The sequence below is a fragment of the Lipophrys pholis genome (genome assembly GCF_963383615.2).
Source record: "Lipophrys pholis genome assembly, chromosome: 1".
NCBI lineage: Eukaryota > Metazoa > Chordata > Actinopteri > Blenniiformes > Blenniidae > Lipophrys > Lipophrys pholis.
In genome coordinates, this window is record NC_137635.1 from 53,565,419 (window position 1) to 53,579,625 (window position 14,207).

General features: G+C 45.6%; 1 protein-coding gene across 2 annotated transcripts in view; it reads right to left on the reverse strand.

Moving 5' to 3' along the window:
* Window positions 1-3,411: 3,411 nt before the first annotated feature.
* Window positions 3,412-14,207, reverse strand: part of LOC308107020 (glypican-1-like) — an 84,667-nt gene continuing 73,871 nt past the window's right edge. For both annotated transcript variants that reach the window (XM_080459109.1, XM_080459110.1), the window contains exons 6-11: window positions 10,334-10,499; window positions 10,070-10,200; window positions 8,109-8,237; window positions 7,866-7,999; window positions 6,466-6,641; window positions 3,412-5,603 (exon numbers count right to left, since the gene is read on the reverse strand). In XM_080459109.1, the coding sequence (XP_080315235.1) occupies window positions 5,389-5,603; window positions 6,466-6,641; window positions 7,866-7,999; window positions 8,109-8,237; window positions 10,070-10,200; window positions 10,334-10,499 (951 nt within the window). In that variant the 3' untranslated portion in view covers window positions 3,412-5,388. The remainder of the gene's footprint in view (window positions 5,604-6,465; window positions 6,642-7,865; window positions 8,000-8,108; window positions 8,238-10,069; window positions 10,201-10,333; window positions 10,500-14,207) is intronic.

Below are 14,207 nucleotides of genomic sequence, written 5' to 3' on the forward strand. Positions count from 1 at the left end.
AAGGTCAGCACCTACTTCACTGTCTTTACTGGCCGAGCATCAACACGATGATAATTCACCTGTTCACTCACCCCAGAGCGGGAATGCGAATGCTGCCTGGCCGACGCCGTGCAAACAGTCTGGTGGAGCAACCAGCAACCCGTCACTCAACCTTTCCAGCTGTTCTGCTGCGTTTGCAACTGGTTTTACCAAAGACTCAGTGCTGATCCTTACCTGGCCTGCTGCACCATGATTGTACTTATTTAACCTTTGACCTTCGTTCTTTGTTGTATTTATATCTGACCCTCTGTTTTATTATCAGGTTTTTACTATTCTATTCTATTCTATAGTTGCATTATTTATCTATTTATTTATTTGCACTGCCTTTTCTATGCTACCTTTTAATTGCCCCCCCCCTCCCCCGACAAAAATACCATCTCTGTAGTTGTGTCACTGATGCAGTGTTAAGGTTTAGTGATGATGTTTGTTGGTTCCGATTCTTTTGTGTCACCTGAACGCACCGTGAGAGCGAGTTGGCCTGTGATTGGCTGAGAGTGGATGCAGTGTGTGTGTGTGTGGGTGTGTGTGTTTGTGTGTGTGTCAGCTTGGATTAGAATGAAACAGCGGCCTGGTTCTGTTTATCAATAAAGCGGCTTTACTCGACTCACTTTCCAACCTCCCGCGGGACTCTACATTGGTAACGCACAGTAACTTGGAGGAGTAACTTTAATCTGATTACTGGTTTGGAAATAGTAACGCGTCAGATTACTCGTTACTGAAAAAAGTGGTCATAAAAGAGTGATTTCTATCTTTTCGATGTCCCACAGGCTCGTGGTCGAACAGCCAGAACCAACGTGAGGAAGCTGATGACTTCAGTCGCTTCATCGTTTGAGTGCTTTGTCTTGTTTCTGTGTGCAGAGAGACTCCAGGTATTTGTGGTGTGTTTTCCTGTGTGGCCGTGCTGCGACGCACAGCGGATCTCCTCAGGCGTGAACACGGAACGGCCATTTTAAACCAGAGCGGGTTCTTTCATTGCTTCTCCTGCCGAGTCCCTGGTTACGACTGAGGGAGCCACATTCAGCTCAGTCTCATCTGGACGGGTGACGAAAGAGCCGTAATGACTTTTAAATCTAAACTTTACAACTCATCTTTGTTGTGGCGCATGAGAAAAAGTATTTTTTTGCTAAACCCAAAAAATACTACTGAAAATAACTACGATCAAGAGAAATGTTTACTGGCTTCTCCTTGATTTTCCTCCATTTGAATATTGGATCATAGGAGCTGCATTCAGAATCTGCTGTGTCTGTGTGAGCTGGACTGGCTCCGCCCACACATGCCCATCTTGGGAAGAGGAGGAAGTACTTCCTCTCGTGGTGCCATGTGCCAGAGCAGAGCTGCCTAATTGTGGGAGGAGTCGAAGGGAGGGCCTACCTTGATTGGGATTGGCTAAACCCCCGATGACACTATATAGGGTTTGATTTCTGATTGGCTGGTTGGAGCAACACACTTTTTAAAACCTGAAACAAGCCAGGGAGAGAGAGGACAGACTGTCTTCACTTCTGGAGCGTCAGTCCAGGTATGGGGACGATTAGTACTGCTGGAGAACCTTTATAAAGTGAATTTTGCATAATATGACCTTTATTAATAACTCGGGTCAGCATTAATGTGCTTCACACTGCCACCTGCTGGCAAGGAAAGGTGTTAAATCTTTTTTGAGCAGTCAAAACATTCCAGGCACTGAAGCTCCACAATATCAAACCACTGCCAGTGAAGACTTTTATCAACCAATTAAATCAAATTGGATAATTTTCAGCTTCACACTGGTTGAAAACCACTGATCAAACTAGTTTATTCGTGGTTTTGGTTGTTTTTTTTTGTGACATTTGCATAGTTTTCCTGGGTTTCCTTCAGTGTTCTCTGCTTTACTGACATAACGAAAAAGCATCCATGTTAGATTTCCTGCTGTTTAAGAGCACGTGTGCAGGGGATTAATGACGCGTCCATCAGCTCCACTCCCCTGAAACTGATGGATGAGCTGTGAAACAGCTTTCGACCCAATTCTCTCCGAAACATCCACACCATTAAAGAAACAGGACGCAGACGTGTTGAAAATCTTACAATGTATATAATTGACACAAGATTTCAGGTACAACAGCAAATGAGACTTTTTTTATTTTTTTTTTTTAGATATATATTTTTTTTCCAACCTGTCTGGCGTCTGTCGTCCCCTTAAGAACAAACTTTCCATCGATTTCCGAGAACAATAAAACCAAAGTAAATTAAAACAAGAAAAATAACTTTTTTCTCCTCATAAATTGGCACCTTTCAGAAATGCCTCCCATTCTGAAGTCAGTGTTGAAATAAAAAAAGTTGGTTTTAATAATCAGCCTTGCATGTTTTGTTTTCTTTCCCTCGTCAGAGACGCCGACGATGGACAGTCCCGCTCCAAACCCTCGCGCCCAGTGCCGCTTTATTTACACCGTTTCACCACAGTCACACGGGAGACATCTCGCTGGGCCATACCTATCTGCACGCACACGCACACGCACGCACACACACACACACACACACACACACACACACACACACACACACACACACACACACACACACACACACACACACACACACACACACACACACACACACACACACACACACACACATCCCCAATCAATAGTCGTTTCTGGAAGGTGTTGACTTGCGCATCGATCGACCATCTTGTGATGTCTTTGTGCAGACAATGCCATTTATTGGCCTCATAAAAGTGCAGGTTTTTATAAAAGGGAGGAGGGGAGGGGGAGGGGGGGGGGGGGGGAGGGCTTTGAACAACAAATTAATGAGATCAAAAAGTGATGGAGGAGCGGGTGGGTGGGTGGGAGGGGGTGGGGATGTGCAAATTTCAGCCCATGACATTGTGAGGCAGTCATTGAAACTGAAGTTGTGAGTCTAAAGTCGTCTTTGAACTGGAATGTCGCCATCACAGTTGGAGCACTTTCTTATTCTTTACAGGCCTGCGAGTGTTATTTCACATTCACATTCAGAAATCTCCCCCAGCGCAGGAACCCACGAGGGGCACTGGCAAACGGTTAAAAGAGTTTGTGTCCCCCCCCCCCCCCCCCCCACCCCCGTCGGAACAACTAAGATCACAATAATCTCACTCTTTTTAAAATCTCAATGTTGACCCAGAAAAAGTTCCAAAGGCAGTCACAGGCAGATTTCTCAATCAGGGACAAACAGAGGAGACGGACGCAATCACACGGCAACGAGTCATTCACTAATAAAGCATTTCAACAAACAATGAAAGGTAAACCTGTGGAGTAACAATTAGCCGAGTCATTGCGTGACCCCGCACAAGCCCAACGACTTTGCAGTGTCGTCAACTCTCTAGTTGCATATAGATTATACATTTTTTATTTTTTATTTTTTTTTACATGAGTCAGAGTGGATTGTCCCAGTGCGCAACTGAAGAAGACACATAACCGAAGAAAAGAAAACACTCTTCCATCTTCCTGCCACGAGCCATTCTGACAGCACAGGCATCATCAATGCAGCTCGTGAGTTATTACAGTAGTAGCCTGATGATACTATTTTTGAAAAATGAGCTATATTAGTCTCCCATTGCTGTCACTTTAATGGCACTCCATCATACGCGTTTAGCCAAATGCATTTCAATAGATCTCCTCGACGCGCCGTCCAAACAGGATTTATAAATGCTCTGAAGTCCCCTCCCCCCCTCCCCCACTTCTTCTTTTTGCTCTGTCAATCAAAGACGAGCACACATTCACACACGAGCATCGTCTCATCATTCCTCGCCATGTCCCCATAACAATCCCAGTAAGGATGACGCGTAATGAAGCGCTGCGTCATTGTCATATTGCCTTCGCCGTCATGTAGAAGCCTTAAAAGGTCATTAGAACTAACGAGGGGGGTGGGGGTGGGGGGGGGGAGGCAGCGAGATAGAAAAGTTGCCGATGCAGATACTCCCGACGGATGAGGACAAATAAAACTATGATCTGACCACCTTATAAAAATTTTGGTACCTAACTGGCTAGTTTCTCTAGAAAAAAAAACAACAACAAATAAGCAATCAAAAATATGTACAATGTTTTGTTTGCCATAGAAATAGTAGTACTTCTCAGAGACGTGCATTGTTTTGTACTGTGGCGTGAGTCGTCGCTGTAACTACACAGGAAAACCTTTTGACACTGAAGTAATGTTACCGGAACCTTTTTTCAGGGTACACAGAGAAAAATGATGCATATCATATTGTGTTGCTCCGTTTTGCGATTGTGGAGGGACTACTGGGGGAAAAAAAGAGAAAAGAAAAGAAAAAGTGCAGCGAGATCGCAGGCGTCTCCGCTTCTGATTTCTGTTTCTGCTACAAAATCACAGGACTCGGAGATCTGTGGAGGGAGGGCGGCCCCGGACGAGCGTGGGCTTTACAGAATCTCATGGTGATGCTACACTGGCAGCGGGGTCTGGGGAGAGAGAGGGAGGGAGGGAGAGAGAGAGAGAGAGAGAGAGAGAGAGAGAGATCTGCCTCAGCAGGGGGGAGGGGGAGACGAGCGGACGGATGGAGTGGAAGACGGCCCTGTTCCTCTCATGTTAGACGATCATGTCAGTGTAAATGTGATCACGGCTGCTATTACAGCTTACATGATGAAATGGCAAAAAGTGCTGATGCAGAGAGAGAGAGAGAGAGAGAGAGAGAGAGAGAGAGAGAGAGAGAGAGAGAGAGAGAGAGAGACAGAGACAGAGAGAGAGAGAGCGAGAGAGAGAGAGAGAGAATATAATGATATTGTGAGGCTTAATGCATTAGGAGGTCTGCAGCAGTCCAGATTATCCTCCTTGTTAAAGTTATCACTACTTTAATACAATTCAGCTTGTGGTTTTTTTTCCTCTATAAATAATCTGCGTGTGACTAAATCTGTTTGGGGTTTATTGACGATAATCGATAAAAAATAAATAATCCAAAAGGGATTTGTTTTTCTTTAAGACGTGCCACTGCAAAAAGCTCCGTCCTGACTCTTGTGTGTGGCGTCAACACCATCGTAACCCGAACACTCCCACACGTCGAAACCCAAACACCAGAAAGGAAACGTTAGAAAGACCAGCTCTAATGGAGTCATAATATAGCGGGAAGGAAAGGGAAAAAAAAAAAAGAGAAAAAAAAGACGAGAGCGGGGAAAGAAAAAAAAAAAAAAATCGATGAAGTGAAATTTCCATTTTGTTCTAATCCAAAACCAAAGGAAGTCCAACCGAGCGATCGGTTCGTTGTTGTTTAGTTAAACTCGTTCAGTTTTGGCAAAGCAACTAAATCCCCCAAATTCCCTCCTCCCTCCTGCTTCAAACTCGCCCCGGACTCTCGGTCCCGGTTGGTCGACGCCCCCTGCTGGTTGTAGTGGATTATCGTCGCAGCAGCAGCAGCAGCAGGAGGAGGAGGAGCAGGTGGAGGCTGACGGAGGGGAGGTGCAGGGCAGCGTCGGAGCCCTTCACCTCCTTGTTTTCGGGGAGGTAGGGGTAGAGGACGGGCTGGTCGGTGGCGGGGGCAACGAGGCGGGGGCTTCGGGAGCACGAGTCGTCGGTGCACATGCCGCTTCCCGAACCGCTGACGTCATCGCCTGCAGACACAAACGGGGAACATGAGCTTCATCTGACAACGCAGAGTTTAATCAACCTTCGCCAATTCCTTACGTTTTCGTCTGCGTGTGTTTATTTATTTATTGGTTTGTATGTACAGTATGTATTTGACCAACTGTCCACAAAAACTATTAACCCAAATTGCATGAAATCTTCAGGGATGATTTCTCACCATACAAGGACCAATCCATTAGATTTTGGGACGTAAACGTCTAAAGGTTTCCAAATAAATGGACAAAAACTGAGAAAAAAATGTCCCATACAAAGCGGATGAGAGAGATCAAAGGAGATCTGAGTCTGTTGCCATGGAGACGCTCCCTGCTCAGTGTTTCACAGTGATGTAGCTACCTGACCGGCTAGTTAGCATCGATATGAGCTAATGGCTAACATGCTAGCGATGCTAACTCAGTTCCGCAAACAAATGTTGCGTTGGAGAAGGTCTGTGCTCTACCGAGTGTAGCTCTAGTTATTCTAATAGATCCACTTTCAAAGTGCTGCGGGTTGATAGTTCCCATTGTGAGAGACAAAGCAAACAAAAACAGGAAAACAAGCAGCACCATGTGGGACTGTAATTACACACAGGAACAAAAATCCCACTTCAACGGGGAAGCACAATCCAATTTAAGACAAAACCCTTTAAAATGCAATCCGAACACAAACCATATCACTTTGCCATTTCGTGAAATGGAAGACAGAAGTGTGCTGCTTTAAATGACCATGTTTGGCGAGGTTTTTATTAAGCTGGAACTTGTTAAAATGTTTCTATCATCCGTGAATCATCGGCGATGAAGTGTTCTTGTAAACGGCCTTCAGAGACTTCTGGGTTGTTTAGTAATCACTCACTGGTGTCCTGGAAGTCCACATCCTGGCCGTTGAGCGCGTTCTTCAGGCGGTGCGTCATGATCTTCAGCTGCATTATCTGCTGGCGTATTGTCATGTCTGGTTTGGTGATGTCGATTTCCACCTCAGGGTTGTTGATCTGACTGGCGAGGCCGTCGCCCATCACCTCGGGAAGGTACCTGGACCACAAACACACTTGTTTGAAGTGCTTCAATACTTTGGGACGGTAATAGCAAATGGATCCAATAAAAATTGGCTGTGTAAGAGTTAGTTCTATAAATCAATCATTTTTCAGGAAGACTCCATGAAAAGCAAGTGGAAAAAGGCCACAGATATGGGGAAATACATATAAAACTACCCTGGATCCAGTAATCAAATGGCAGAAAAGAGCGATTAGGATCATAAATAGAGCTGGATACCAGGAGTTTTGAAAAAGTGGGCCGGCCCTTGACTGTAAGAGCGTCTTAACCCTTGAGTTACCTCCATATAAGAAAATCAGAGTACAGGACCCAGGTCTTAGAACATCTTAGAGGGTGTTGAGATAGTGGTCATTTTAAGAAGTAATTGTTTGGTTTTGTGAAAATATATATCAGTGGTGTCAAATCCATCTAAGTTCAGGGGCCACAAACAGTCCAACTTCATCTGGAGTGGGCTGGACTGGTAAAATAGAGCCGTCATAACCTTTAAATTTGAACTTTAAAAATGTATCTCTGTTGTGGCGCAGAGTATACGTGATGAAAAACGTCTTTATTTTCACAAAACCAACCAGTTACGACAGCGTTTCAAGTGAAAACATTTTTTTGCTTGAAATATACCTAATATTACCTTTTGTTTTTCCTAAACTCCAAATAACTGTCATTTCTAGTAAACCAGCCCCAAAACACATTCAGGGACTAATTAAGCATCTGCTTGTTTGTGTTATAAAAGAGTCATGTTAATAAGTTCTGTCTGTTCACTAGCTGTTCAAAATAACTACAATGTTTCACCACTAGGGGGCCTCTCAATCTAAAGAAGACATAACTGTTGTATTGTGGTTTATAAAAGCACTATATTTAAATGAAGTTAATAATGAAGAGCCCCACCTAATAAAGGTACCACCGGCCTCCGCTGCTACACAATGATGGAGTCCGAGTGTTTTCTAAATGTTCCCCCTTGGCAGCCGTTCTCAGGGACTCTGAGCACCGTTGTTATGTAAACAGACCCCAAAAGCACAACAAAAGTTCTGCGTTTTAACTTGAAAACGTTGTTTTAACAGGGCCTCATTGTCTCTGCAGTGTCTTTTATTGATTAATTATTGACATCGTCAATCTTTTTTCTTTTGGAAATTCCGTCCAGCAGTTCGGACTCGACGCTCCGGCGTGGCGTGGCTGCTCTCCGCCCACAGGCCCCTTTAATTCCCGTACCTGGCTCGATTCATGCCGTTCCAACACTTGTCCTCGGCCCCGGTTCCCGTCGCCACTCGGTCGCTGCAGAGGACGCTCGGGAGAGAAACCCAGTAGGGCTGCATGTCCCTCAGCCTCATGGTCACATCGATCACCTGTGGAAAGAGAGGGGAAGGACTGAAACCCTTTTACCCATCATCACAGCGCGACAGGCCACGGCCAGAAGAGTCAAAGAAACTGCATCGCTGCCGGACAAACACTGACCAGCTTTTCCATTTTGCCGGCGCTCCCGTCCAGCCTGTCCTCCACCGTAAACTTCCCTCTCTTCATGTTTTCCTCCACCCCTGTGCTGCTGGTTCCTCCCGCCCGGAGGTTTCCACACGCCTGGAACAACTGAGGAATAAAGATTAAAAACAGAAGTCAAGGGTGAAGGTGGGAGCAAAGGAGGAATTCATGAGCAAACACATCTGCCATTGAGAATCGGTGGCGGCCAGTGGTATCGCTTATTTGCGTGACCTCCCGAGTCAATCGCGGCGCGGCTTTAGCGGAGCGATTCACGGCTCAGGAAGTAGCACTCGTCCCGGCGGGGCTTACGTTCTCTAAAGGGTGCATTGGGAATATAGAGGAAAAAAAAAAACTGCTAGTCAATCTGTCATCCAATCTGCCCTGCTTAGAGAAGTCTCAGGACTTTGTACCTTCACACATCACTGTGAAATAATCCTTCCTTAGGCTCAAAGCCACATCTGTTACCGTAACTCATCGATTCTGTCTGGTACATATCAAACAAAGTAAGTGCAGTTTTTGATTTCGCTAACCAGCAGAAACACACACACACACACATCACAGGCGCTGTAGGTTTTATGAAGCACACACACACACACACACATAACACAGCATATGGCTCCTGACATCAACAGATTATGTAAATAGGAGATAATCTTCCCAGTGCGATAATGCTACAGCATTGGTTGACTTTCCGACGCAGCACTTTCCGCGAGAGATGAAGATCAGACACCGACGCCGTGTGTGATTACCATGCTGAACCAGGCCGGCGGCGGTCCGCCCAGTCCGCGGCTCACCTCAAACTAACCGCACGGCACAGAGGAAGCTTTGTGTTTTCCACTCGCAATTTATTTTCCACCTTAACCAAACAAGTCAGTCCGTCTTTCATTGCTGCCAGTTGCGTTCAGAGGAGCTTATAAAAGTGGAGCCCAAACGCCGTTAAACAGTGAAGTAAAGGTTTGGCCTGCCGGCTGCTTTATGACTCACGGCACTTCGTTTGAAATTAGGAATGTGTAGCTTTAAAACAGTACTGATGGAGAACCAGGGGCGGTGATCAGTGTGGACATAAAGCCAGGCCATAAAATCAGACAGTGAACAAAGATAGAATTTCATGCTCGAATATTGTGGTAGGTAGGTGGGTAGGTAGGTAGGTAGGTAGGTAGGTAGGTAGGTAGGTAGGTAGGTAGGTAGGTAGGTAGGTAGGTGGGTAAGTAGGGAGGTAGATAAGTAGGTAGGTGGGTAGGTAGGTAGGGAGGTAGGTGGGTAGGTAGGTAAGTAGGTAGGTAGGTGAGTAAGTAAGTAGGTAGGCAGGTAGGTGGGTAAGTAGGTAGGCAGGTAGGTAGGTAGGTAGGTAGGTGGGTAGGTGGGTAGGTAGGTAAGTAGGTAGGTGGGTAGGTAGGTAGGGAGGTAGGTGGGTAGGTAGGTAAGTAGGTAGGTGGGTAGGTAGGTAGGTAGGTGGGTAGGTAGGTAAGTAGGGAGGTGGGTAAATAGGTGGGTAGGTAGGTAGTTGGGTAGGTAAGTAGGTAGGTAGGTGAGTAAGTAAGTAGGTAGGCAGGTAGGTGGGTAAGTAGGTAGGCAGGTAGGTAGGTAGGTAGGTAGGTAGGTAGGTAGGTAGGTAGGTAGGTGAGTAAGTAAGTAGGCAGGTAGGTAGGTAAGTAGCTAGGTAGATAAGTAGGTAGGTTGGTGAGTGAGTGAGTGAGTGAGTGAGTGAGTGAGTGAGTGAGTGAGTGAGTGAGTGAGTGAGTGAGTGAGTGAGTGAGTGAGTGAGTGAGTGAGTGAGTGAGTGAGTGAGTGAGTGAGTGAGTGAGTGAGTGAGTGAGTGAGTGAGTGAGTGAGTGAGTGAGTGAGTGAGTGAGTGAGTGTGTGTGTGTGTGTGTGTGTGTGTGTGTGTGTGTGTGTGTGTGTGTGTGTGTGTGTGTGTGTGTGTGTGTGTGTGCTCTGACCTTGCTGTTGATGTTGTCTATACTGTCCATCATGGTGAACATGGCTTCCGATATGCGATTCGGCAGATTGAGGATCACACTGTCGACGCCCGTCGGTCCGTCCAGCCGGTCGGCCACCTGCGTCATGGTTTCTACACGGACGGGATGGAGGAACGTTTCACATGAAGCAGGACGACTCGGAGCGAACATATGGCCAAACTCGATCCGTGTGTGTGTGTGTGTGTGTGTGTGTGTGTGTGTGTGTGTGTGTGTGAGCTCCCCCACCTGCGAGATGCCTCCACTCGGTGTTGAGGTCGGCCTGGTTGGCCAGACAGCCTTTCATGACGTTGCTGCAGTAGTTGGCACACGGCCTGGCCGACGCCATGCCGCGGCAGTGGGGACAGTAGGTCATCCTCATCATGGCCTTCATGCACTCCTGGCTCAGCGGCACCTGCACACGGGAAAAATAACCACCACCTGGATGAAAACGCACTGTTCAGTGAAATATATATCCATTGAAGTTTGGATGTTAATGTCTGAAGCCGGACGATGACGGCGAGATCAGCGGGAGGTCACCGCCCATGGTGACCTTCTTTTGACGTGCACCAGACTTTCTTTCAGCAGTTTCCTTGGAAACCACTTAGGGAGAATCTGCTTTTTGTTTCACACGCGATGAAAAGGCCCTGACATTCGTATAAGTATTAGCAGTCCCTCAATGCCTCTCTCTCTCTCTCTCTCTCTCTCTCTAGCTCTCTATCTCTTCGTGCGTGAAAAGTGAAACTGGGTTAATACCAGTAAGCCCTGTTCGCAAGAGAGTACAGCTATGCATACAAAAACCTCAGGAAGTGTAGGGCGTGTGTCTGAGAGAGCGAGAGAGAGAGAGAGAGAGAGAGAGAGAGAGAGAGAGAGAGAGAGCAGCTAGGCATACAAAGCTCTTCTAAGCTGACATCTGGGCCGGCCCAATGCTTTTCCTGGAAACTGTTCCTCCAAAGGCAAAGTCACAGTTAAAACCGGCTTTTAACAAATATACAGTGAAAATAGAACAACAATTGGGATCAGGTGGGAAAATAACTGTCTGACACTTTGCACTCTTCCTCCTCCTCCTCCTCCTCCTCCTCCTCCTCCTCCTCCTCCTCCTCCTCCCAGAAATACTGAGGGATTCTGGGAGGAGGAGGAGGAGGAGGAGGATGAGCTCCAGTAATCTCAGCGGTGTGGAGACCGAATCTGGGCTGGATGGCGCTGGATCGTGTTCGGTTGCTTTTTCCTTCCACGAATATTAACGAAAGACGGCTGCACGGTCACGCTTGTCCTGCTCCAGTATTGTTTGCAGTTGTAGGGAATTTTCCTATTTTCTCACGTGTCAAACAATGTTTTTGTTCCACATTTTGGCCGTGGCTCGGTTGCAGGTTCGATCTCCCCCTGCCTTGCAAGGCAGCCGCCTCCGTTGCTGTGTGAATGTGTGAATGTGTGAATGTGATAAAGAGTGTAAAGCGGAGGAAACGCACTACATAAATCAATCAATCTTTATTTCAGACTCTTGGGTCCAAATAAAAACTGAAAAGAATCTTTCTCCAATCTTTTCACTTCTTTTTGTAACTCGTCTTGTCTGGATATTTCTTTTTGTTTGTTTGTTTGTTTGTTGTTTTTGTTCTCTTATTTTAAAAAAGAAATGACCACAGATCATTACAACTGACCAATAAAACTGTACAATTTCACCTGTGAAATTTCAATAAATAAAATTGGAAAGAAAAGAAAAACAGACAACAGAAAAACAAACAAACAATAAAACAGATTCTAACCTCTCTAAGCACTGCCCCTGACACTGCTTTACTTTGGTCTGATTAAAACCTTTAGAAGCTCCAGTCTGTTCATAGGATTTCTATACACATTTTCTAATAGCGGCATTAAAAGTGGACACGCTATTCAGCACAATCAGCAAAAATGAAATGAAAGTTATTTACCATTTCCTTTGATTTCACTGGAGATGAAAATCAAAAGAGGTTCGATTTGACAGCGTTTCAACTTTCAAAAAAAAAAAAAAAAAAGAAAGTATTATCAGCCTCCCAAACAAAGTGGAAAAAGAGAAAACATCTCGACCAAATATTCTCATTAAAGGAAGAAGGATTAGGAGTGACACAGATGAGCAATAAGCACATTCCCAGGATTAATCTCAAGTCACATGAGACATGAGTCAGATCCTCACTGCTGCCCTCCTTTTCTCCCGTCTTTCCATCCTTACCCCTCCGCTCATTAACCAGGGATGAGTCAGACGCTTTCCAGAGCGAGAGAGCGAGAGAGGGAGAGAGAGAGAGAGAGAGAGGGCGAGAGAGAGAGCAGTGGGATGAGTGGGAACAAACAGAGCGGTGGTGGGACGTTAAAACAGATCCAGCAGGACGGAGCTGCAGAGGAACGGCGGGGGGACGTCAATGAAATACTTATTAAGGAGACACAGTCGTTAATGGGAGTTTCTGTTACATCATCCGCCCGGCGTTAACGCTGGGAATCCCAGGCCAGACATGAAACGGTGTGTAACTCCTCCGTGTGGCTAATTGGAGGCCAGGCGTCGACAACTTCCTGTGTGACCTTGGAGCGCCGGCTGTCGGATTAGAAGCACTAATAAGACCCTCAGAGTCTCAAATTGAGGCTCGTTCTCATTAACAATCAATCTGTGGATTGAAATACTGATAACGGCTCCTTAAATTGTCATGAAATTAAAAGTCTGCAATTTCATTTCCCAGCACGCAAAAGGACGGAAATACGATAAAAAAATAAAAAAGTTCTCATATTGAATTTCGTGACCTTCAGCTCATCTTAAAAGAAATTCTTGAATGTGTCACATTCCGAACCAAACGTATGCTTTCTAACTACAGGAACTAAAAAGAGTTTTAACTCCAGAAGACCTGAAAACAGTGCCGCTCCGGACTGACGACGGCTCGTTTTTATGTTTTATCATGTCTTTATTCGTGCTGATTTCTAAAGGAAAAGGAAAAGAAACATCCCGGAGCTCCAGGAGTTAAATCTTTCAGCTCGCATCGAATTAAATCATAGAGAGGAAGTTTTAGTTTAGAAAACCCCTTTTAGACGTCGCTGTGATCTCCCTGTACCTACTTGTCCTTGCTTCACCTTCACAACATGCTCTCCATACCTGCCTCTCTCTCTCTCTCTCTCTCTCTCTCTCCATCTTTCTGCCCGTCTTTCCTCTGTAATTAGTAAGGATATATGAGCGACCTCTCCTCCTCTTGTGCTACAGCGCGAGCGAGCTGATCCAGACTCCTTGCCTCCAGAGTGAGAAATGCGGCACGTGGCCTACTTCCTCCACTCCCTCGCCCGAGGGAACCCAAAAGTCCAGGAAAAAAAACAAGAAAAAAACAACAGAATTGAGGACCGAGCAACTGGTGCAAGAGAGGGGTTAACGCTGCGACTCTGTGCTGAGAGCTCAAATTCTCAGTTTGTTCACCACCTCCGCTTAATCAAAATAAACAACAAACACACGGCCGGGATTCATATCGTCTTTCTCACGCAGAAGAAATCTGAAGGAACACAAATATTCTATCTATTATATCTTCAGGGCTTCGCCGTGCAGCCGTACAGTTATAAATAGGAGCGGTCGTCTCATTGCGGCCCCGATCAATCACAGATAGAATTACAGTGGGAGAAGAAAAAGGGATTCAGAATTGAAGGTATTCACATTTCTGGGGGAAAAAAACCTAAACAGAAGTGGATTTTTACATGTCTGGTAAAATCAAACAAGAAGTGAGCCGAGTAATAAGAATGTTCTGGATTTGTTATTATCGTCTCTCACTGTCTGAATCGGTCACATCACAGCACAGTGTGGCATCAATCTGTATAAACACATCACAGCAGTCGTGACTGAAAAAAAAACAACAAAACAACAAAGTTAATAAAGAAATGTGAAAATGAACGGAAGTCGATATCGTTTTTAGTCGAATCAGATCCGACAGGCGTCGGCATGGATGATTCAGGACTCGTTTACACAGTCATGATTTAATCTGCACTGACAAACTGATCATGTTTGATTAACCCCCCCCCCCCCCCCCCCCCCCCTTTGGGGAAATCCCTTTTTTATGAGTGTATTTATCTATTTATTGGTTTGTTTGTATTTTCACCTGAATTGCAAGAAATTTTCAGGGATGATTTT